The 23,945-nt window shown below is 42.5% G+C and overlaps 1 protein-coding gene and 1 long non-coding RNA gene across 23 annotated transcripts in view; one reads left to right on the top strand and one right to left on the bottom strand.

Annotated features, from left to right (window-relative positions):
* LOC137524826 (uncharacterized) overlaps positions 1-17,943 on the bottom strand; it is a 56,905-nt gene extending 38,962 nt beyond the window's left edge. The window contains exons 1-2 of the long non-coding RNA XR_011022782.1: positions 17,772-17,943; positions 6,598-6,658 (exon numbers count right to left, since the gene is read on the bottom strand). This is a non-coding gene — a long non-coding RNA (uncharacterized lncRNA). The remainder of the gene's footprint in view (positions 1-6,597; positions 6,659-17,771) is intronic.
* The window catches only part of UNC80 (unc-80 homolog, NALCN channel complex subunit), a 261,092-nt gene that overhangs the window by 196,386 nt on the left and 40,761 nt on the right, over positions 1-23,945 (top strand). For 18 of the 22 annotated variants that reach the window (XM_068245196.1, XM_068245188.1, XM_068245180.1 and 15 more), the window contains 9 exons: positions 4,214-4,337; positions 4,546-4,671; positions 6,547-6,670; positions 7,780-7,986; positions 8,298-8,482; positions 10,647-10,812; positions 14,386-14,565; positions 17,725-17,863; positions 22,054-22,110. In XM_068245196.1, the coding sequence (XP_068101297.1) occupies positions 4,214-4,337; positions 4,546-4,671; positions 6,547-6,670; positions 7,780-7,986; positions 8,298-8,482; positions 10,647-10,812; positions 14,386-14,565; positions 17,725-17,863; positions 22,054-22,110 (1,308 nt within the window). The remainder of the gene's footprint in view (positions 1-4,213; positions 4,338-4,545; positions 4,672-6,546; positions 6,671-7,779; positions 7,987-8,297; positions 8,483-10,646; positions 10,813-14,385; positions 14,566-17,724; positions 17,864-22,053; positions 22,111-23,945) is intronic. The other 4 variants (XM_068245192.1, XM_068245191.1, XM_068245193.1 and 1 more) reach the window with 2 other exon arrangements.

Raw genomic sequence — 23,945 nt, 5'->3', positions numbered from 1 at the left:
AAAAGATGGCAGCCCCCATGACAAAGATGGCAGCCCCCATGAATCACAAACATTTGTCTGTTCTTTTAAAACAGGGTGGGTAAGAGATTATATTACCTATCTATTCTAATTAACATACCTAATGTAACTTGATGACAGTATGTTTGTTTAGGCTGAAGTTCCCCTTTAAATATAGACTTTGGGCTTGATTCACAAAGCGGTGCAAAGTGTTTGCACGCCTGTGAAAAGCCCCTTATCACGCCTAAACTCACTTTAGGCATGATAAGAAGAAACTCGCGCCCATTGAACCCTATGGGACTTTGCGCGCGCGCCTGTGCGTTTGCTTCACGCGAAGAGCAGCAAAAATCAGTGATAACTCAGCTTTGCACGGCTTATCACGCCTAAAGTCTTTTAGGCGTGATAACTGAGTTATCACCGCTTTGTGAATCAAGCCCTATATGTTCTTGTGCACCAGTAGGAGAACGTAAAGGACAACTAAAGTGAGAGGGATATGGAGGCTGCCATATTAATTTCCTTTTAAGCAATACCAGTTGCCTGGCTGCCCTGCTGATCCTCTGCCTCTAATACTTTTAGCCACAGACCCTGAACAAGCATATGGAGATCATGTGTTTCTGACATTATTGTCAGATCTGTCAATATTAGCTGCATGCTTGGTTTTGTGTTATTCAGGTACTACTGCAGCCAAATAGATCAGCAGGATAGCCAGGCAATAAATATTGTTTAAGAGGATATAAATATGGCAGCATTCATATGCTCTTCGCTTCATTTGTCATTTAAGTATGTTATTGCATTTGACAACATAATGTTGTAGAGCAGTCATTTCTACACAAAAAACGTATGCTAACACTATAGCTAACATAATGGCAAACAATAAAGTCTAGAATTTCTATTCACTGTTCACACACCAGAATTCAAGTGCAATTTTCAAAATCTATTATTGATTAACTTGGTCACTGTGAAAAGGTGTTAAAAAAATATCTATGGAGAGAGTTCTCTTAATCACTTTAAATAAGATTTGTTATGGTACCTCTATTTGAAGTAATTCTCATTTACAATATATGATAAAAATCAACACAGGTATATTATAATAATAATAATAATAATAATAATAGCATGGAACACTAGCATAGTTCTTAACATAGCGTATGGCTAGTGCAATTAATACAGTGGCACACAATGCAGTGCTGCATTGTAACATACAACTGCAAAATGATTGTAGAGGTGGCACACCCTAACCAAGTGGTGGGTGCATAACCTGTGATGCCAAGCCAAAGCACCCAGCAAATACAAAATCGAGTGCAGGTTCAGGTTAGCACACCAGCTTCAAACTTCAAATGTTTCTGTTGCTTCATCAGAACATATACTTGACAATTGTGCACTAGACAAGGCCCATGGGCCAAATGTGGCCCTCCCTACTATTTATGTGGCCCTCAAGAGCTTAAAATGTTCATCATCGTAAGCCTTCCCATCCATAGAAAGACAGGGTTTCCGGTTAAAACATTGTCAGTTTGAGCCTGGCTGCAGCTACAACCCACGGGACCCTGTAAAATTAGCATGGGGTCCCCTTCTTGGATCCAACTCCCGCCATGTGGCTGGTAAAACACACATACTGTACCTTTCCCCTGCTACCTTCTCCTCATGTAGCAGAGTAGCGGAGTAGTGTAACATCTGTCTGCACCAGTGCTGCGTCTTGTCTCTTCTGTCCATCCCAGCAGCTGCACGCTCTATACTTCCATACCTCCAGTTTCCGATCACATGTCAGGAAGATTAAAGGAGACCCAACACAGCACTGGAGCAAGTAAATATTAAACTGCTCCTCTCTGCCACTGCAGAAGGGGGAGGAGCAAGGATCCCCTCCTCCCCAGTCACCATAGTTAGGCTACTTTAGTTGAGACAAATTGGCCCACAGCTTAGACTGTTTTAGATTTTGGCCCCTTACATGATTGAGTTTGACATCCCTGCACTAGATTATGTAATCCCCACCAATAATCTTACAGTAGTTATGAATTTTTATTATAATAGTAAAAATGAAATATTTAGTCAAGTGAATAAGAACATACACCGCATATAAATTTGTGGTTTTAACATGTGCATTGTGAAATAATAATAAAAAAAAATTGGAAGTTTGACTTAGCAATCATCAGGGGCATAACTACATGATTTGTCAGATGGAACTCACCCCACCTCCATCACCTGGGAGGGATCAGTCCTGTACATAGTGCAGAGTGGCAGCAGGACATTATACATGACCTTCTTCCAGCGATTCAGGTCCCTTTTCACTTCCTCTTCAGTTTTCAAGTATCATACAGCCAACCAATCACCATGCGGCTTCAGTCCCATGTCACGTGACAGGAACCGAAGCCACATGGTGATTGGCTGGCTGCATGGCACTTGTGAACTGAAGAGGGGGTTAAGACAACCTGAATTGCCACTGGGAGCAGGTAATGTATAATGCTCCACTTCGCTTCTGCTCTGTATAGGACTGCCCCCTAGCTCCTGGTTGCTGACTATTGAAGCACAAAAGCCATACAACTAGAACTGACAGTATTGGCTGCCTTCATTATTCTCTACAGTTCTCTTTTAACTCTTCTAATGTTCACATATATCTTTTATCAGAAATAGAATAGATCTTTCTTGCTCCAACATTGTCACTCTATCCGTTACATGTTAGGTGAACCTGTGCAGGAAAAAGGCATTCCTCTACACCAAGGCTGGGTATAAAACTTTTCTTCAACTTTATTGGCACATCAGTAGAACATGTAAAGGCTGACGCGTATCGGAGCTCTAAGAGGCTCCTTAATCATAGCCAGTTTACACAAACACATCACAGGTTTAAGTAGTCAGAAGCCCGCCCACTAGGGGCGTGGCCATCATTCTTAAAGAGACATAAGGTGAACCTGTGTCCGATTGTTTATGGAGTGAGACTCAGGTCATAAATCCTGCCTGCTCCTTCCTCCTTCACTACACCACTCTCATTGGCCAACTGACACCATCTGTAGTCATGAGATATTGTGGTACACTAGTGTTGATGTTTGAATTCGGAACATCATTCTGATTTCACACTAAAACACTCTTCAAAACCATTCAGCACTGAATCTTCGGACAGGGTCAGTTCACTTACTTGTGCTCCATGGCGCATTTCATGTGACCCCGTATTTCCTTGTTTTGGCTTTGGAAGAAGGGGTCACATGAAAGATTTTGGTGAAGCACAAGTAAGTGAACTCCCCCAACCCTGTGAACCTGTGAATAGGGCTGAATTGTGGTGTTCGGGTGAATTTAGAATGCTATTTCAAATTCATACACCAATACTAGTGGGCACTGTTGTTGTGACAGGTGACCAGTGGGGGCAGCTTAGCGAAGGAAAAAGGGCCAGGCAAAATTTGCAGCTAAGGCCAGAGTCTCCCTACATGCCACAGGTTCAATTTAAAGGGACACTTAAGTCAAACAAAAAAAAGAGTTTTACTCACCTGGGGCTTCCAATAGCCCGCTGCAGCTGTCCGGTGCCCTCGCCATCTCCCTCCGATCCTCCTGGCCCCGCCGGCAGCCACTTCCTGTTTCGGTGACAGGAGCTGACAGGCTGGGAACGCGAGTGATTCTTCGCGTTCCTGGCCACAATAGCGCCATCTATGCTGCTATAGCATATATCATATACCATATAGCAGCATAGAGGGTGCTAATGTGTCTGGGAACGCGAAGAATCACTCACGTCCCCAGCCTGTCAGCTCCTGTCACCGAAACAGGAAGTGGCTGCTGGCGGGGCCAGGAGGATCAGAGGGAGACAGCGAGGGCACCGGACAGCTGCAGGGGGCTATTGGGAGCCATAGGTGAGTAAAACTCATTTTTTTTTGTTTGATCCGCCGGGCGGATCGCTCAAACTCACTCTTATCAAGCGAACGACAGTCTGTACACATGCCCGATTTAGCGGGCGAATGACTGAACGACGGGACGTTCAAACGACCCGTCGTTCACGGAAATCCGACATGTGTTTGGGCCTTTAAGTGTCCCTTTAACATATTGGCACTAAAACCAAAGATCACTTACACTGATTTTTAGACATGTAGTTAATCTATAAATAAATGATTACAATGTGTTGAATGTTTATTTATGCAGAATGGAAGCTGTCTGTGCAGTGATGACCTGGATCACCATTTTAAATCCTTAGTTTTATTTTAATATTTTCCTTTCTCTAACCCTTCCTCCTGTTATATTGCAGACGACAGGTTGAGTGGGAGCCTGCCAGCAATTTGATAGAAGGGGTTTGTTTGACACTTCAGAGGCAGCCAATCATATCCTTCCTGCCTCACCTTAGGTCACTGATCAATGTTTGTGTGAATCTGGTGAGTAAGCATGAACTGGGGGCGGTGCATTTTGGGAAGAGGTCACTGTCTCACTCCCACGTCTGTGCCTAAATCCTGCATGCTACATGGAGCCCTGTGTGAGGTGCTCCGATCTGTGTTGTCTCACATTCAGAGATCTGTGTGACCTGTCCCTGCAATAATTGTCATTTGATCTAACTAAATGCAGCACTTGGTATTTACATTACAGGTAATGGGTGTTGTGGGGCCCTCTAGTGTTGCAGATGGGTTACCTCTCCTCCACCTCAGCCCGTACCTCTCCCCTCCTCTGCCCTTCAGTACAGCAGTTGTCAGGCTGGTAGCACTCCAGATACAGGTTGGTGTATGATCTAACTTCTAATGCAATTACATTTGTTTATTAGTATTATTTATTTATACTGCATATATCTGTCTTATTTTTTTTTAACACGTTTTGTATTGTCAATATTGAAAAAACAAGCATATAAACAGCAAAATCACTGTTGCAAGAAAAGTGAATCCAGCCTAAAAATACAGAGCAACAAAAATAGTATACTAATGATTACATTAATAACCAAATACTTTCACAACAGGCCTGGATAAATCAGTAGTTCCTGCAGTATATCACAATACAATATAGTATAACGTGTTTGAGAATAAAACAAACTCAAATATATCTTTAACATATAGTACAAAGTAAGGCCTATGATACTTATGAAAAATGATGACATATTCTCATGATGTATTCCGTAATAACAAATGCACACAGTGACTGTAAAGCATCATAGATGTTGGCACCATATACAGTAAATCTATATATGCAACAGCAACAATCATCAACATGACATTGTCCATCGAGCAAAATGTCAGTTTCTGTTAGTGGGTGAAATTTACTGTAGCAATGTTGGCATTGCAGTTGCTGGTGACTAATGCTGCCTTTTAACTACTGTTATCATAATAATCGTAATATTGGAATCTCTTTATCTTTACAACTTCTGTATCTTTCTTACACCAATCTCTTTCTCTTTCCCTAACTTGTGCTGCTCTTCCTACCTGTTCTGTCTTTTCGCCAACTCACTGTTTTTTTGTTTTTACTCTTTTTGTCTCTCTCCACCACCTCTATCTTTCAGTTATCTCTGTCTACCACTTATTCCTCTGCAAACTCTCTCTGCCCTCAAATTCATTCCCCTGCATCCTCTTTTTCTCTCTGCTCCCATCCTCTCTTCCTGAAGCTGTCTGTAATAATGTGCTCTCTCTCTGTCTGTCTGTCTGTCTGTCTCTCTCGCTCTCTCTCTCTCTCTCTCTCTATCGTATCTCTGTCAGTCTTTTGCTCTCTGTCTGCGTTGTGGGTTTTTTATGCTTTCTCTTGGCCTCTTCACTTGTTAAAGGGAACCTGAAGTGAAATAAGCTTATGAAATAATGAATTGTATGTGTAGTACAGCCAAAAAATAGAACATTAATAGCAAAGAAATATATTCTATCAAAACACTTCAGCGCTAACTCTTGAAATTCTTCACCATAACCACTAAGATCAAAGATACGCTTACCAGAGATCCATAGACCTTAATTACAGGGTCTATACATGGCTTGTATAGGCCTGCAGCTGGTCTTCCTCCTGTCACGCCTCCATCATATCATAATGTATCCACCCCAGATAGCAGATTTGCCACAAATCACCAGCCTTTACAGGATGAGCTGGAGCAGGAACACTGGTCACATGATCATATATTTTTTCCAGTACAGGATGAATTAAGAAACTTCAGTTGTTATCTATGCAAAAGAGCTTCTCTGAGCTCCACGACGAAATTGGTCGCTGATTTCTAGAGCACTGTACATCAAAGAGACAGTGACAGACAGCTTCAGATAAGGTTCAGTGAGAAGAGAAGTTCAAAGGGTCATTAACTCTGCAAACCAAACTGTATTTTAAAATATAAAACAGAGCAAACTGCAAATAAGACAATATGATGCAATGCAGGAAAAAAAAAACGATATATAACTGAAAATAAAAATGAGACTAATTTCTTTGCTACTAATTTTCTATTCCTTATCCTTGCTACACATACAACTCATTATTATCAGATTTTTTTTCGCTTCAGTGTTACTTTAAATATCATAAACTTACAGATCATTTTTTTCATAATCCCTCTGCCTAAATGGGCACATTTTTAAAATAAAATATAGATTCACTGGACGTTGAATAGATCAGTACTAAACTAATCTGTGTGTGATTTAGGCATTAAAGGAGGATTTCCCTTTGAGTCATGTGATCTCCCCTTTCACTAACCTGGAGAGGCGAGAGGGGATGCTGCTCAACCTGCTTATTCCGTTTGTACTGACTGTTGGATCTGGAAGCAAAGGTATGTTAAGTTTCACACAGTACCGTAATTTGTGTCCATTTCATAGCACATATGGGTTCATTATTGCTCTTATGGTTAATGCTATATTTATTCATAGAATGATAGCATCTCACAGACTGAGCAGAATATTATATTTATATTTATATATATATATTATTTCACATCAAATAATAAAGGATACCAAGTTTTAGTAGACCTACAATCAGTAAATTTTCTTTTTGCTGCTGCCCATTTTACACTGAAAAACATCGTATGCAGCCTGTATATGGCATGACAGTGCAAGAACCGGACAGTTTTGATATGCATAGCAGCCTCCGTATTCCCTCTCACTTCAGTTTCCCTTTAAAGAGGAACTGTCGCAAAAATCTTAAAATTTAAAACACATACAAATAAGAAGTATATTTCTTACAGAGTAAAATGAGCCATAAATTACTTTTCTCCTATGTTGCTGTCACTTACAGTAGGTAGTAGAAATCTGACATTACCGACAGGTTTTGGGTTAGTCCATCTCTTCATGGGGGATTCTCAGCATGTCCTTTATTCTTTATAAAGACATTCCCTGAAAAAAATTTATACAAAGATGCTGGCCAGCCTCCCTGCTCGCTACACACTTTTTTGGCAGTTGGGCGTAGCAACTGCCATTCACTAAGTGCTTTTAAAAATAAAGAAAACCCTGAGAACCCCCCACAAGAAGATGGGCTAGTCCAAACTCTGTCGGTAATGTCAGATTTCTACTACTTACTGTAAGTGACCGCAACATAGGAGAAAAGTAATTTATGGCTCATTTTACTCTGGAAGAAACTTACTTCTTATTTGTGTATGTTTACTTGTATTTAAAATTTTAAGATTTTGAGACAGAGGTCCTTTAAAGGCAAATGTGCAGATCACTTACCCTGCTGCTATCATGAATCTGAACAAGTACCCCATAGACAAATACAATTTGAAGTTGGCCTGGGTTGTGAGGAAAATCTGTCCTCGCCCTGCCCATAAATGTTCAGATAGGGAAAAACTGTAATGAGTGTCACAAACTCCTTACTATTCTTTGCCCCTTGTATTCTTATGTTTCTTAGCATGTCTCAGTATATGTTGCCCTCTCTTGGATCTCTTAGATAGCCCCTGCTTGGAGCAGCCGGAGGTTTTCCTGTTGTTGCAGACTGTGATAAACATCCTGCTCCCTCCGCGGATCATCAGTACCTCCCGCAGCAAGAACTTCATGTTGGAGAGTTCACCCGCACATTGTTCTACCCCTGGCGATGCTGGAAAGGACCTGCGAAGGGAAGGACTTGCAGATTCTACCAGTCAAGCTGCTTACCTTGGTGAGTTTCTATCTACTATGGCCTAATAGTCTGGTGTACACCTCATCATTCATGCCTCACATCTATACACATTGACCCAGCTTTTACTCAACCCTTGTCCTAAAATATTTATAGTTTTGCTGAAGTACGTATGCCAATTCATGTCACAGAGTGACCTCATTAGTGAAAGGTGAAATCCATTGTCGTTCATCATCTACAACTGCTGCTCAGAGATCTCAAGAAGGGGTCATATTTGGTTTAAAGTAAAAATTAGTTAATGGAGAGAAGAAATGCATTATGTCACATCATGTCAAATACTTTTCTCTTCACAGCTCTAAAAGTTATCCTGGTGTGCTTTGAACGCCAGCTGGGAAGTGAATGGTACCAGCTTAGCCTGCAGGTAAAAGAGATGGCATTAAGGAAGGTGGGAGGACTAGCTTTGTGGGACTTCCTGGATTTCATTGTAAGAACTCGGATCCCAATATTTGTTCTTTTAAGACCTTTCATCCAATGTAAGGTGAGATCATTTGCAAAAGCAATTTTTTCAAACCAAATATTGAATAGTTTACAGCATGTTCCAAATTATAATGTAACTTGTATGTGTCACAAATATTAAATATTTATTTTGTTTTTCTATTAACCTCATGGATGATATTGTGTCTCAGGGCTCTTTTGATCACTGAAATCAATCTCAAACATCTGTGATAACTAGTATGTCAGGTGAGCCAGATTAAAGGAAAACTACTAAAGAAGGGTATGCGACATGATTACCCTTTTAACTGCCCTGCCCGAGGTAAGTGGCTGGATAGTGTACTGGTTAAGGGTACCGCCTTTGACATGGGAGACCAGGGTTCGAATCCTGGCTAGATCAAGTACCTATTCAGTAGGGAGTTCAAGGCAAGACTTCCTAACACTGCAGGGTGGCCTCTTGAGCGCGTCCCAGTGGCTGCAGCTCTTGAGCGCTTTGAGTCGGACAGGAGAAAAGCGCTATACAAATGTTCCGATTATTATTATTATTATTGTTTGAGATAACTTCTCCTACAGGCTTCAGAAGTACCTGGGTCCTGGAGTACTTCCAAAGATGAGTTGATCTGTACTGCTCACATGTGAGTCTGCGGGTGCATACACAGTATGGATGCGTCCATCTTTAGACATACTCGGGAGGCATGAGTATGTCTGAAGCCTGTTAAAGAGGAACTCCAGTGAAAATAATGTAGTAAAAAAGTGCTTCATTGTTTACCATAATTATGTATAAATGATTTAGTCAGTGTTTGCTCATTGTAAAATCTTTCCTCTCCCCGATTTTACATTCTGACATTTATTACATGGTGACATTTTTACTGTGGGCAGGTTATGTAGCTGCTCCTAGCTGTTTTGGCTGTTAGAGACAGCTGTAAACAGCTAATTCCTGTCTGTGAACCTTGTTACATTGTAACAAACTGCCAAAAGTACCGCAGTACTCAGAGCTTCTTGTGGGAGGGGTTTCAGCAAAAAATCAGTCATACAGCGCCCCCTGATGGTCTGTTTGTGAAAAGCATTATAGTTCTCATGTAAAAGGGGGTATCAGCTACTGATTGGGATAAAGTTCAATTCTAGGTTGGAGTTTCTCTTTAACCTCCTTGCCGGTCTAAAAAATCCGGCAAGGAGGCAGCGCCGCACATTTTTTTTTTTTTTTTTTTTTAAATCATGTAGCGAGCCAAGGGCTCGCTACATGATAGCCGCTAAGCGGCGGCATCCCCCCACCCACTCCAATCGCCTTCGGCGATCAGAGTATGCAGGGAATCCCGTTGAGAACGGGATTTCCTGCAGGGCTTCCCCGGTCGCCATGGCGACGGGGCGGGATGACGTCACCGACGTCATGGACGTCGGGACGTCATAGGGAATCCCGATCCGCCCCTCAACGCTGCCTGGCACTGATTGGCCAGGCAGCGCAGGGCTCTGGGGCGGGGGGAGCGACTCGGCGCGGCGGATTGCGGCGGATCGGCGGCGAGCGGCGGCGATCGGAAGTTACAAGCAGCTAGCAAAGTGCTAGCTGCTTGTAACAAAAAAAAAATTATGCAAATCGGCCCAGCGGGGCCTGAGATATCCTCCTGCGCAGGTTACCCCGAGCTGAGCTCGGGATAACCGGCAAGGAGGTTAAGGAGTCCCGAAGACACAACTGGGTGCACATTTTAAACAGAGACAGTGGTGGACTGAGGGGACGGGGAGAGGATCCAGAGCCTTCCCTCTCCATAGGTAAGTATTTAACTCTTTTATTTTTTCACCTTTAAATCTCACACGTTTGACCATACAGTAATGTCAGTGGTGTAGCAATAGGAGTTGCAGAGGTAGCAACCGCATCAGGGCCCTTGGGTCAGAAGTGCCCCAAGGGGCCCACCATCAACCACAGTATTAGCTCTTTATTGGTCCTGTGCTGGTATAATCACTTTTACAGATGCTTTGAATAGTAGTGACCATTAACACACTGCTTCCCATCCAATTCTGTGTCACCTCTGACACTGTGGTAGTCCTTGATTGGTTTTGGTGTGCTGTATGAATCGTTATGTATAGAGTGCTTGGGGGGGAGGGGGCAATGTAAAACTTACACTGGGGCTCACAGCTTCTTAGTTACGCCATTGAGTAATGTAGTCACTATGCCAGTGCCTAGAGTTGGTTGACAAACCTATAACGCACTTTTTCAGTTGCTAGCACAGCCGGCAGAGACCCAGGAAGAGCTGAGTGCGCGGCAGCACATAGCCGATCAGCTGGAGAGACGCTTTATCCCAAGACCTCTGTGTAAGAGCTCTCTCATTAATGAGTTCAATAATGAGCTGAAGATCCTGAAGGAGGCAGTTCACAGTGGATCAGGTAAGGGTTAAGCTATTGTCAAATGTGCAACTCTAGCATTGTGCTGTTTAAAGCAGATACTTTTTTTTAAATGACTTGTATGATATTTATTATCTTCATTGTTAAAAATGTTTAGCTGAGGAGATAGCATAGCTCAAATAAAAAAAAAAAATGAAGTGTAAGACACTATGAGGAGAGAGTGTGGAGACATGATATAATTAAGTACAATCACACTTTGCTGGAGCAGTACAACGCGTTTCACAGGTAAACCTGTTATGAAAGTGTTATAAGAACTGCCCACTTCTCAGGAAACTAAAATCCTGGGAGAAACATACAATAGGAAGGCTGGATTGCAACACAAAATTAGTTCAGTACATACAGAATACTCAAGGAGCTTGGAGTGACCCAAAACCCCTAGGAATGTATAGGGGACTAAAAGAGGCTGAAAAGCCCTACCGTCCAGTACATAGAGAGCCAGCAGTCCTGTTACTAGGTCCAGTGTACCTTAACCACTTACAGGGGCACCACCAGCATACAAGCAAGCCAAGCCCTCGCTTGGGGCCTCACACTGCAGGGGGCCTTGCTCTTCTGCTGGCGGCGGAAGTACGGGCACCAGGCGGCAGGTGTGCTGGCACCAGGCAGAGCGACGGGGAGAGAGAAGTTCCCACTTACCTTCCTCGATCCTGACAGCTTCTATCTACTTCCTGTCCCGGCATCTGTCGCTATGGTAACAGCGCCCCCTGTGATGACGTAACCGCATGTTGGGGGCGCATTTTACACCCTCGCCCTGGGTGCAATTTAGCCTAGAAACTGCTAGTATTTGGCTCCACCCACATCATGTTTTGGTCACGCCCATTTTCGCCTTGTTTTGAGGTGTGGCTGTCCATTTTTTAGAAGCGGTGCACAAAACTTTCGTGGATGGGGGCCTCAAGTTATGGACTGCTTGGTGCCACCAAAACCTTAGCTGTACCCCTGACCACTTAAGCCTATCTGGACGAGTATTCTCGTCCAGATAAGCGCAGGTAAAGTCTAACTGGACGAGTATTGTCGTCCAGTTGGCTAGCGGTGGTGCATGCGGGGCCGCAGGCCTGCACAGTCCAAAATTATTCATACCCTTCTCAATAATCAATATAAAACCTTTATTGGCTATTACAGCAATCAAACACTTCCTATAATTGCAGACCAGCTTTTTGTATGTCTCTACAGGTATTTTTGTCCATTCATCTTTAGCAATGAACTCCAAATATTTCAGGTTGGAGGGTGTTCTTGCCATCACCCTGATCTTTAGCTCTCTCCACAGATTCTCAATTGTATTCAAGTCAGGGCTCTGGCTCGGCCACTCCAAAATGTTAATGTTGTTGTCTGCTAATGATTTCTTCACCTCTTTTGCTGTGTGTTTTGGGTCATAGTCATGCTGAAATGTCCACTGGTGGCCAAGGCCAAGTTTCTCTGCAGACTGCCTGATGTTGTTGTTGTTGAGAATCCTCATGTATTGCTCTTTTTTCATGGTGCCGTTTACTGTGATTAAGTTCCCTGGTCCATTGGCTGAAAAACCACACCCAAAGCATTAGGTTCCCACCACCATGTTTGACAGTGGGGATGGTGTTCTCTGGGTTTTTTTTTACAACAAATGAAGGAAACATCATTGTGACCAAACAATTAAAATTGTGTTTCATCTGACCATAACACAGAAGACCAGAGGTCTTCTTCTTTGTCCAGATGAGCATTTGCAAAGGCCAAGCAAGCTTTTGTTTGCTTTATCTGGAGAAGTGGTGTCCTCCTTGGGCTGCATCCATGGAACCCAGCAGTATGCAGTGTCCGTTGTATTGTCTGCCTTGAGACATTGCCAACAGTGGTGCCCAGATTCACTAGGATGGCCTTGGTGGTGATGCTTAGATTCTTTTTCACCTCTCTCACTATCCTCTTGGCCAGCACAGGTGTCACTGTTGGCTTCGGACCACATCTTCTGAGATTTTCCACAGTGCGGAACGTCTTGGATTTTTTAATAATACTTTGCACTGTAGCCACTAGAACTTGAAAACATTTAGAAATGGTCTTTGTCTTTGTCTTAGCCATGACTGCCCACAAACCAAGTGCAGAGAGCTGCTGTGTTTTAGCTGTTGAGTTGATTACACCAACTGTTCCCAATTAATCAGGGTAATTGGGATGCTTTAGAACAGCTTGGACAATTTGAAATGGTATAGAACTTTTGATTTTTCCCACAGACTGTAACAGTTTGTGAAGTGTATGAATAATTTTGGACTAGACACTGTTTGCTCAAATGTAAATAAATGCTGAGAAATGTTTTTTTTTTCCCCCACAATAATGGCTCATGTACATTGTCTTATCTTGTGGGAGACACCTATGTCATTTCCCATAAAAAAAACGTGCATTGGGGCCCACAACTCCTTAGCTACGCCACTGAGCTTGTGTCAAATAATTAATTATAATTAAAGTATATGAACAGAAGGCCAGACACTAAATACTTCTTGCACCTCAGCCTGTTATTGCTATAGCCAACAATTGTCTGGTAGACACATTCACTCTGTGCCTGCCTCCTGCAGTCTGAATAGCAGAATGATGAGATTAAAGCAACAGCAGAATTCCCACCCCCAACCTAAAACTGACCATCTTAATCCAGCATATTTTGGTGCATATTTTGGTCACATAATTACATTTTTTTTCCATAAATCTGTGCCTACAGATGGGTTTTAAATAAAATAAACATAGGTGTCTATAGATATAGTTTGGCCGATTTGTCATGTCTCTAATGCTGGGAATACACCATTAATTTTTTCGCCAGATATATGGTTCCATAGATAATTTCCGACAGGTCCGATCTGCTTTCGATCGATTTTCTGATAAAAGTAAACGGAAATTGATCAGAAAAGCGATTGGGAAATTGATCGGAAAGTAAATCTGCCACAAAAACTTATTGAGTATTTTGTCCTAAATTGTGTCCAGTAACCAGGGCCAGTTTGAGCCGCACAACTGGGGCAAAAGGTAACCTGGGGGGGGCCCTATCCCCCCCAAAGCAAAGTCAGCTCCCAGGGCCCCCAAGTTGGCTGCCGGAAGGAAAGTCCCCTGATGGAGAAGCTTCCCAGGACCCCTGCATAATGTGTGGTTGCGTTGTAATAACTCCCCTGGCCCCGCACGCTGCTCCATCCTATGCTCTGTCTTGCATCTTCTCCATGTGGCGCATGTCATACATAAATAAATGCGCCGAATGGAGAAGAAGCAGACTGAAGAGGGAGCATAGATGTAGCAGTGCCGCCGGGACAGTTCAGTTATCTCAATGCAACCACACATCTTTCATGGGCCGGGTGACTCCTGGGGGGGGGGGGGGGGGGGAGTCCAGCAGCAGCATGGGGTGCCCAGCAGTGGTCGGGGGCCCTGCGGCAATTGCCCTCTTTGCCTTAATGGCAGCACCAGCCGTGCCAGCGACTACATTAATAACTACTTTTACAACCTTTACATAGGCATAAACATGAATTCAGGGCTAAGTTAGGTGTCCATACATCTTCCGATTATCACGATTGTAGCTTTTGTATTAAGAGATTCCAGTGTTTATACATATCAAACTCTTTTATTAAGCTTATCAAGGAAAGACATCCATCAGCACCGTTGGCACCTCCACCTCTGCTTACCGCTTGAGTTTGGCCACAATGTCGCGCTCCAACACAGGGACAGGAACAGTATGGGAACAAGATAGTGAGCACTCTCAGCAAGCCTCACAGGACACACTCAGCCGTACAGACGAGGAGGAGGAAGAAAGTGAGTAGAAGAGCCTCATAGTAATGAATGTAAACTTCATTGTCTTAGTTATTTTCTGAGAGGTTCAATGTCTGATATATTTCTCTTGCATTGAAATTATAAGTACAAGTAATATACAGAGCTCCAGTTTCCCTTATGTGTTCATAGCTAGATCTGTCAAGGTAGCCGCTTCAACACAAGAAACAGTAGTTTCTCTAGCCAGTTAACTAATGTAAATCAAAATTCTTACACTCCAGTAATACCTTAGAAAAAAATCCTTTATTGACCAACAGTAACACGGGATAAAAACAATTACCGTAAAACCAAACCTGTTTTTCCCAAGCCCATTGATCCCATAGTTAGTTAAATAAATACAGTGAGCCCCACCCGCCGTTCTCTTAGCAGCAGTGCAGTGTCCCAAAATAATTTTATGTGTCTCACCCACAATATCTAGACAATTTTAATGATACTATCAAGGTAGCCGGACACAAGTATAAACAATTTACCCGAGTAGAATAGCAAATACAGGTTATTGTCCACCCATAGAATGGTCGTCATACACTATAGAAACAGCCTTTGATATGCAGAAAACCAAAAATCACTCCCAGGAGAGGAGAAAAGGACAGCGCTCCACAGCAATATAAATAGTATAAAGTTAGCACCAATGTCACCAGTTTTGTATTGGGGATCCGCAGACTTCAACCGAGTACACACACTCTCCAACAAATTCCAGTCCACCAAACGAAGTTGCGATCACAATCCTGCCCTCCTAACAGGAGCCTAGGATTTCCCTGTAAAACAAGCAGGAAATAGTGCAATACTGCCTCATAAGAACCACCACGTGATTCACTTCAGTAGTTTGTGCAAATAAAGGCCTCCACCCAGGACTATAGGAAAGCAAGGGGGATCTTTATGCCCCCTCTGTGAGTCTCACTCACCAGATTGTTTCTTGAGTTTTATGCATAACAGCCCTCCTTCCTGGGCAGCAACAGCAACAGTAATCACCTTCAAACACAAAGCGGAACTCGCATAGTGTAAAAAAACTTTAAGATTTAATAAAAATGCTTAAAAGATCTGCGTACCAGATTGAAGATCAAACAAGCGCTTCTCTATGTGTGCCAGCACCGCCGCGGTCGGATCTCCGCTGCACGCCATAGTCCCCGCTTTGATCAATTCCCCCTTCCGTCCTGCGTGACTCCTAGCTCCGGGAGCTAGGAGTCACGCAGGACGGAAGGGGGAATTGATCAGAGCGGGGACTGTGGCGTGCAGCGGAGATCCGACCGCGGCGGTGCTGGCACACATAGAGAAGCGCTTGTTTGATCTTCAATCTGGTACGCAGATCTTTTAAGCATTTTTATTAAATCTTAAAGTTTTTTTACACTATGCGAGTTCCGCTTTGTGTTTGAAGGTGATTACTGTTGCTGTTGCTGCCCAGGAAGGAGGGCTGTTATGCATAAAACCCAAGAAACAATCTGGTGAGTGAGACTCACAGAGGGGGCATAAAGATCCCCCTTGCTTTCCTATAGTCCTGGGTGGAGGCCTTTATTTGCACAAACTACTGAAGTGAATCACGTGGTGGTTCTTATGAGGCAGTATTGCACTATTTCCTGCTTGTTTTACAGGGAAATCCTAGGCTCCTGTTAGGAGGGCAGGATTGTGATCGCAACTTCGTTTGGTGGACTAGCCTTTGATATGCACTGAACCCTCCCTTGCTTGCTTCTCTTGTTATGAAGATTGTAACACTGCTTTATATATTGGATGTCTGCATACCTGTTATTTGTTATGTTTATGTTGAACCTGTACTTTAATAATCATACTCTGCCCAGTCCCGAAGTGGACATACTCACAATTGCTGTAATGATTACCTGTTCTGGTTAAACCAATTAAACCTTTTTGAAACTAAACAGGTTTCACATTATAGCAAAATCAAAGTAATCTACAAACTTTTGGGGCCCATATGCATTAAGCTTCTGGATAATCCAGAGGCAACCTGGATCCTCTGCGACCCCTTTGCTCCTGACCGGTGCTCATCCAGGGCTTGATTCACAAAGCGGTGCTAACTGTTAGCACGCCTGTGAAAACCCCCTTAGCACGTCTAAACGAGCTTTTCGCGCGTAAAACTTTACGCGTGCAAAACTTTATGTGCGTAAAACTTTACGGCGCTCCGCGCGAAGTGCCCATTAAAGCCTATGGGACTTATTTTGCGCGCGGTACTTAGCGCGCGATCTGATTGAGAAAACCGGTGCTAACCTACTTAGCACCCTGGTTAGCCAGCCTAAAGACTTTAGACGTGCTAAGTAGGTTAGCACCGCTTTGTGAATCAAGCCCCCTTTTCTTTATGGCCGCACTCCCCTCCGTGTGTGATCATAGCTGCACTGTGCAGGCATCAGTAGGTTTGCGCCTGTGCAGTAACGCAAAGCCACTCATGCACAGAGAAAAAAGCAGTGCACGAGCGGCTCCATACTAGGCTTGGATCGTACTTTTCACTGTGCAGTACGGCCGCACTCGTACACAGAGGAGAACGCAGCTGTGAGCAATTTTTGACTTTGACGGCAAAGCTTGTTCCGAGGGTCCCAAGCAGCACAGTGCAGGAGGGTCGAAGGGAGACCGGGAAAGCCTCTAGACCAGGGGTCTCAAACTCAATTTACCTGGGAGGCCGCAGGAGGCAAAGTCAGGATGAGGCTGGGCCGCATAAGGAATTTCACAATCACGGCGCATCGCCGCCTCTGCCCACCCTTCTCACTCTTCCTTCACAGAGAGGGGCGGGGAGAGGCGGCGATCCGTGCGGCGATTGACGTCAGGAGGGGCAGAGCTAAAGCTGAAAGCTCTGCTCCTTCCAGGAAATGCCGGCGGATTGCCTCCCGGGCAATTTGGGGGCTCTGCAGCCCTCGTTTAGCAGCGGGGATGCGGCGGATTACTTGGGAGCACTGAAGCGAACTATAAGGAAGCTTTTGCCGGTGAGGGCCACAAAATATTGTATCGAGGGCCGCAAATGGCCCGCGGGCCGCGAGTTTGAGACCCCTGCTCTAGACCATTCAGAGGCTTCCTCCTACTGCGGTAAGTACAGTATCTAAAATATGCTTACAGCCTGGTACCCTTTAAAAGAATAAACTGTACATTGTTCTAGAAGGTTCACATGAGAAATAATTAGAAATGTGTGATTTGTTTTTGTGTTGTTAGATGATTCTGTCAGCATGCCCAGTGTGGTAAGTGAACAGGATGCGTACCTCTTGAGTGCCATTGGTAGAAGACGTTTCTCCAGTCACACATCCAGCATGTCTGTCCCCCAGGCTGAGGGTGGCATGCTTCCCAGCCAAAGGTAAACTGTGCTGTCCATCCATTGCATAGTAACTAAAACTCCACACAGAGTGGAAACATCTTAACCATATTATGATATTGGTACAATCTACACATAGCAATGTTGTCATGGAAACATTACATCACTGCAATACCTTTTGATAGTTAGGACCTCTAAATCATCCAATAATCACCAGTGAGTCCTGCGAGTTAATCTGCAATTCTGCATCATTCCAGTGATGACACCAAATGTGACAGTGTAAGGAACACAATATCTTCAGTGTAATGTCTCCTCCATCCAGGAACTGTGTTTGTGTTGGTGTTACTGAAACGAAAACTATGTGATTGCCAGAAAAAAAATCATCAGTTGGAGTTAATGTAACAAAAATAGTGCACAAGGTAAACAGCAAACCAATATCACATGGATTCAGTAGAGCAAATCCATACATTTTCTTTTACAATTCAAAACTGAAAACGTTTAATTTCTCAATTCAGGACACACATATGTAACCTTATTTATATCTGAGCAGTGTTGGTATATTTCTTCCACTGGGAGCTATTATGGAATTGTTTAACTAAAAAAACTGTGTTTAACTACAGTGATTATCATTTTTTTACACTGTGCAATAGTTCCACATTAATACTAAAGAATATGACCGGATTACAGACTTTCTTGGGAGCTACCGGTTCCTCTTTTCCATTGTGTTTCTCTTGAAACAGGTTCACATTGCCCCTTGATCTCTTGTTTCACAACACCCTTGCTAAAATGTTTTTATTTTATTTTATTTTATTTTAATGACTTGTGGTGAGATAACTAATCCCCAACATCAGGAGTAAAAGGTTCTGAGATGTTTGCAATGAACATCATTTACAATATCATACAATATGTCAAGGTACAAGCACCTGTTTAAGAGACAGTCTAGACGAAAACAAGCGTAATCTGTAAGTCTAGTGCTGCGTCTCATATTTGTTTTAGTGCCATATTCTGTTTGTTGGCTAGGTACCTATTTTTGATATTTTGTGGGTCAAAGAGTCAGTGTTCCTTTAACTAAATGTACATAATCAGGTGGATTGTATGTACTGGACAGTAGTTCTGAAGAGAAGCATTGGCTTTTGTTGGTTGATAATTGTATAATTTAAATCATTTTTATTATAACAGGAAAGCTTGTTATGTATGTTTTTCATTGTTTAGGTGCCCCTTTTTTGAGTTCCATGGAAGATCTATGATGCCCTCTACTGTATGATTAAAGCAGCAGAACTAGAATTTGTCATTGTTTCTAAAAGGCAAATACAGTTTTTGGTCCTTAAAAAGCTTTGTACACACTCTGAATTAAACTCGACTACCTTTGGCAAGAATCTAGAGTGTGAATAGCAGATTCCAATCCCCCTTGGCATGGCAGCACGCGATCCACCTGGCGGATCAACTCAGCTTGATCCCTGGCTGAGGACATTGTCCACTCCCAGTCACCATGCCACTCATGCTATGTCAGCCTCCACCTCCCGCATCAAGCCCTAATCAATGCCAGAGAACCTGCCTTGTTTATGTGTATGAGGTTTCAGAGCTGTAACCAAAGCACTCACTGATCAAGACAGGAGCATGAGATCAGTACAAGAGAAGTGACAGATGGAAATCAATGCAAGAACTGTCTGGGGTGTTTTTTTTAATGAGGAAGAAGGTTAGAAACACTAGGTAATCAGTGTTTCTTTCCTTTGACCAAAAGCTCACTGGAATTTTATAGTTGCTTGTGGTCTGGTGTTATTCATGGAGAGAATCTGAATACATAATAACAAAAGCTGTTTAGGTGATACCTTTAACAACTAACTTTACAAGATGTCTTTGCATTTACGGTTCTGATCCAGTTCTGTAACATACTTGAAGAAGAAACTCCAAGTTTTGAAAGCTTGCAAAGAAATCTTGTATGGTTAATCATTAAAGGTATCACCTAAACAACTTTTGTTGTTATGTCTTAGGAATTTTATAGGATGTGCTTGAGCCGAGTGCAGAATGCAGATGAAATGAGTATCTGAATCTTTTTATTAGTGGGCTACACAGTGTATGTCTCAAACATGGTCCATAAAGGGTAACTCCACATAAGCTCAAAAATGTTTACATCATCACTATACAAGTCATAAGTCATTAAGTGACTTTGATTTTCATCTTTAACTTTGCCCAGGTAAAACATTTTTAAAGGACCCTATAAAATATACATATAAACGTTTTACAGACTAAATAAAGCATGATTTCATCCTGTCTTTAGCTGTTTCATTCTCATAATGGATAATGCCTTATGCAAGAAAGCACCAAAATACATTTTGGGAGGGTTTTTATTTCAATCCCTGCAGCCCGAGAGATCCCAATGAGACCATTAGCTTACTCCATGAGTTTTAATTTATGATTTGCAGCAGGCTCTGTCTATGGCATCAATCAAACTTTATGGTTGATGGCTGTCCTCATCATGCTTTATTTAGCCTGCCCTGTACAACCTAATATATATATATATTTGCAAGGGAACTTTTTAATTTCACTGTGATACAACATACAGCAAATAAATGAATCAAATAAACTGTTTATTTATGTACTTCATGCTTTGCAGAAATCATGGATAACTAGCAACACCCGAGTTTAGCACTAGAGAGGTGCCCAGGGGACTATGAAAGTTAGTAAATAATTGTATGAACTGAACTGCGGATTTGCCTCTTAAGGGATTTTAAATGAATAATAAGCAATATGAATTATTTATGTGTATGTTGCTTGTATAATATGCATTGCTGGCTGACTTATGCTGACCGTGTCACCTAGTTATGTACATTATAAAAGCAATGTTCCAGTATTAAGTTCTCAAATTAAAATATCATAAAAATGTACCCTGATACATGACCTTGATATATTACTAAACTACTGGTCAGGTCAATAATGTATAAAGCAATTATACATATGTAACGTTCTTTGGTAATAACTTCTGAAGGCAAAAAACAGAACCCATCTGTACCCCAAACACAGCTCAATGAGCCAGACATGAAAAATATATCAAAACATTTACTAATCAAACATTACAATAAGATCAATAGCAAATGGTGGATCTAATGGTAGCAAAGAGAACAAAATAGAGGCACTGTGCTTGCAAAAAAGATATACCTTTAATCCACGATGGGGAGACACATCAGGGTGAACAGTGGGGGCGAGGGAGGCCTGACAGCTGTTTCGCTTAAAAACAAAGCTTCCTCAGAGGCCAAGGGAAAGAACAGTTCTTTCCCTTGGCCTCTGAGGAAGCTTTGTTTTTAAGCGAAACAGCTGTCAGGCCTCCCTCACCCCCACTATTCACCCTGATGTGTCTCCCCATCGTGGATTAAAGGTATATCTTTTTTGCAAGCACAGTGCCTCTATTTTTTTCTCTTTGCTACCATTACAGTGCTTTGTTCAGAGTGCACGTGTACGCATTGAATACAGAATCCGGTGAATTGGACCTATGCAGTGTTGTTGACATCTAGTGCCAGTCTTTTCTTCTCACCTTTGTGCAAATGGTGGATCTAAGTGTCAAGGCAGTGGGTGAAAATAGAAATCAGTATTACTCATAAATTGTATAAAAAAGAGTCCTTTAAGAATTAAGTAATATAATTATATGGTAGTATCAATCCACAAGGATAGCCAAAATCCAACTTCAGGATGTGTAAGAATAAGCTCTCAGCACATGGCAACTGTAATTCAAAGTCTATGCAGGTCAACAGATTGTCCAGTATGGCATATTTAATGCTGTTCAATAAAGTAAAATGGAAGGCAATGTGGCTAGCAGATGCATTGCCATATTGCAAACAGGTGATTCCCAAGTAGATATGCCCAACAGAGAGCACAGTTCAATGAAGTTGCATAGAAAACATGTAGGCTGTTAGATATGGCTGTATTTTCCTCTAGTACTGCTGCTTTAATCACCAGGTCATGGACCATAGGTTCTTGCTTGCTCTCGTATTCTCCTAAATCTCCTCAGTTCCATCGTTTGGCAATGCATCCCCCCCAACCCATCTCTTTCTGTCCCTACTCTTGTAACATTTAAGTGTAGAATGCCAAAAACCTTAGACGACTTGCTGTTGGTTTGTACTTAAGTTATTTTATTTATAGACATTTTTGTTATCTTTTTATGCTTTTGCATGCATTTTTTTGTTTTCTGTTTGCTTTTTCTATCCCTTCAATGCTTCATCTCCCTCCCCCTCCTGCAGCGAACCTAATGTTCTTGACGACTCCCATGGGCGTGATGGCGAGATCAGCCTGTCTAGGTATGAATGCTTCTTGTCTGTCACTGTGACATAGGAGGGAGAGAGAGGATTGAGACCAGATTGCCAAACCTGAAGCATCTCCTCTCTCTCACTCTTAGTATGTATCTCTGTTATTCTCTCCATTGTTCATTTCAACTGGACATTAAAGGTGCAGTTCTCTCTCTGGTCAGACCTGAGTTTAATCTCTATTATCTTTTTATATACTACTATGTCTTGCTGATCATAGCACGTTTTGAGATAATTTATTTGGTTAAAGTATTAGTGCCTTTTTATGCAATGTTCCATGGATTTTTACACATACTCGCAGATTTCTTTTCCAGTCCATAAATGAATATCTACTAGCGATATTTACAGGTGTTATTCTTTATTTGTGGTATATAAACACAAGTAATATTGATCAAATCAGATTAATAGATCATTGCCATAGACATGATCTCTTTCCCCTACATGATTTCTCCTACAGGCAGAATCCTGTATGACATACCATTTATATATTGTATAAGAAAACCCCCCAACTTTTCCAGTTAAAAATAGAGTTTGGTATATACTCGCAGTATAAGACTACCCCTCTTCAAACCATGCCTCCTGGCCCACCCCTGTATACACCCTCTGCACCTCACATCAATATGATAGTATTTTAAAACATAAAACTGCCATTACTGGGTGCTGCAGTCATCTGGGGGAAGGAAACGAGATAGGGCTGTGCTTCTTCAGGAGTGGCAAAGCTTGCTGTAATCTTTTTAGTACAGATGTTGTACAAGTTGTACAGAATACATACAGTATATAGTATAGTAAATATATAGTACAGGGTGTGCCAGGCAGAGCTTTAAATTATGTACCTGTTGCTGCAGCCATCGGGTAAAGATCCATTTGAAAAATCCGTTACAAGTGAAAGCTGTCTGCAATCCCTGTAGCTGTTTGCGAGCAGCCGCTCGCGTGGGTAGCAGAGCAGCTTCCTGGTTCCAGGTCACCTGACCGGTGACGTCTGCGCTCCACACTACAGTGTGTTCCGACAGCAATCTTTTCCAGCGTGAGCGTACACGTCACCAGACAGGTGACCCTCAAACCAGGAAGCTGCCCTGCTACCCGTGCGAGCAGCTGCTCGCAAGATGCTACCAGTATTGCAGGAAGCTTTGGATTGAAGCTTTTCCGCCATGGCTGCATAACCAGTCTGGCACAAGTACTGACTGACACCCGGCGTATAAGACGACCCCTGACTTTTCAGAAGATTTTCAGGGGTTAAAAATACGCCGGAATTTACGGTAACAGTAAAGGTAAAACATGGGATTAAGAAAAGGTAGGTGGAAAGGCTGCGCGTCCCTAAACACATGCTGCAATTGAATGGTTAATCGCACAGGCATACACCGCCTCTGATAGACTAAAAAATGCATGCCCTGCATCCAAGACAAGTGCTAACATTTATTAAACTAGGAGGAACTTTAGCTTCCAATATGGTTTGCATGCAAAAGTATATTATACTAGACACTTGCGCCACGGTGAGGCAAACCTCCGGGCAAGTGACCTAACCTAAATTTGAAACCTTGGTTAGCTGCTCCCAGCCCCTCCTCCTGAGTTTCCTGTTTGCATAATAAGTAGTAGCAGATTTGCATATGATTTGCATCTGAATTGACTGCAAAGTGTGCAGAAAATCTATTTAGGTGCTGCACACTGAGCTGGTGGTCATTTCAGATGCAGCCTTAGGGCCTGTTCAGACTATGCGCGTTCCTAGACGTTTTCAGGGAACACGTACGGGTACCAAAAACGCATAGAAACGGCTCCTAATGCTTTTGAATGGGCTAGTTCACATGTATGCGTATGAGACGCATACGTTTCTC

The sequence above is a fragment of the Hyperolius riggenbachi genome, chromosome 7, assembly GCF_040937935.1.
Source record: "Hyperolius riggenbachi isolate aHypRig1 chromosome 7, aHypRig1.pri, whole genome shotgun sequence".
In the NCBI taxonomy this organism is placed as follows: Eukaryota; Metazoa; Chordata; class Amphibia; order Anura; family Hyperoliidae; genus Hyperolius; species Hyperolius riggenbachi.
Note: the sequence above shows the minus strand (reverse complement) of the source record. Positions and strands in the feature narration are given on the sequence as shown.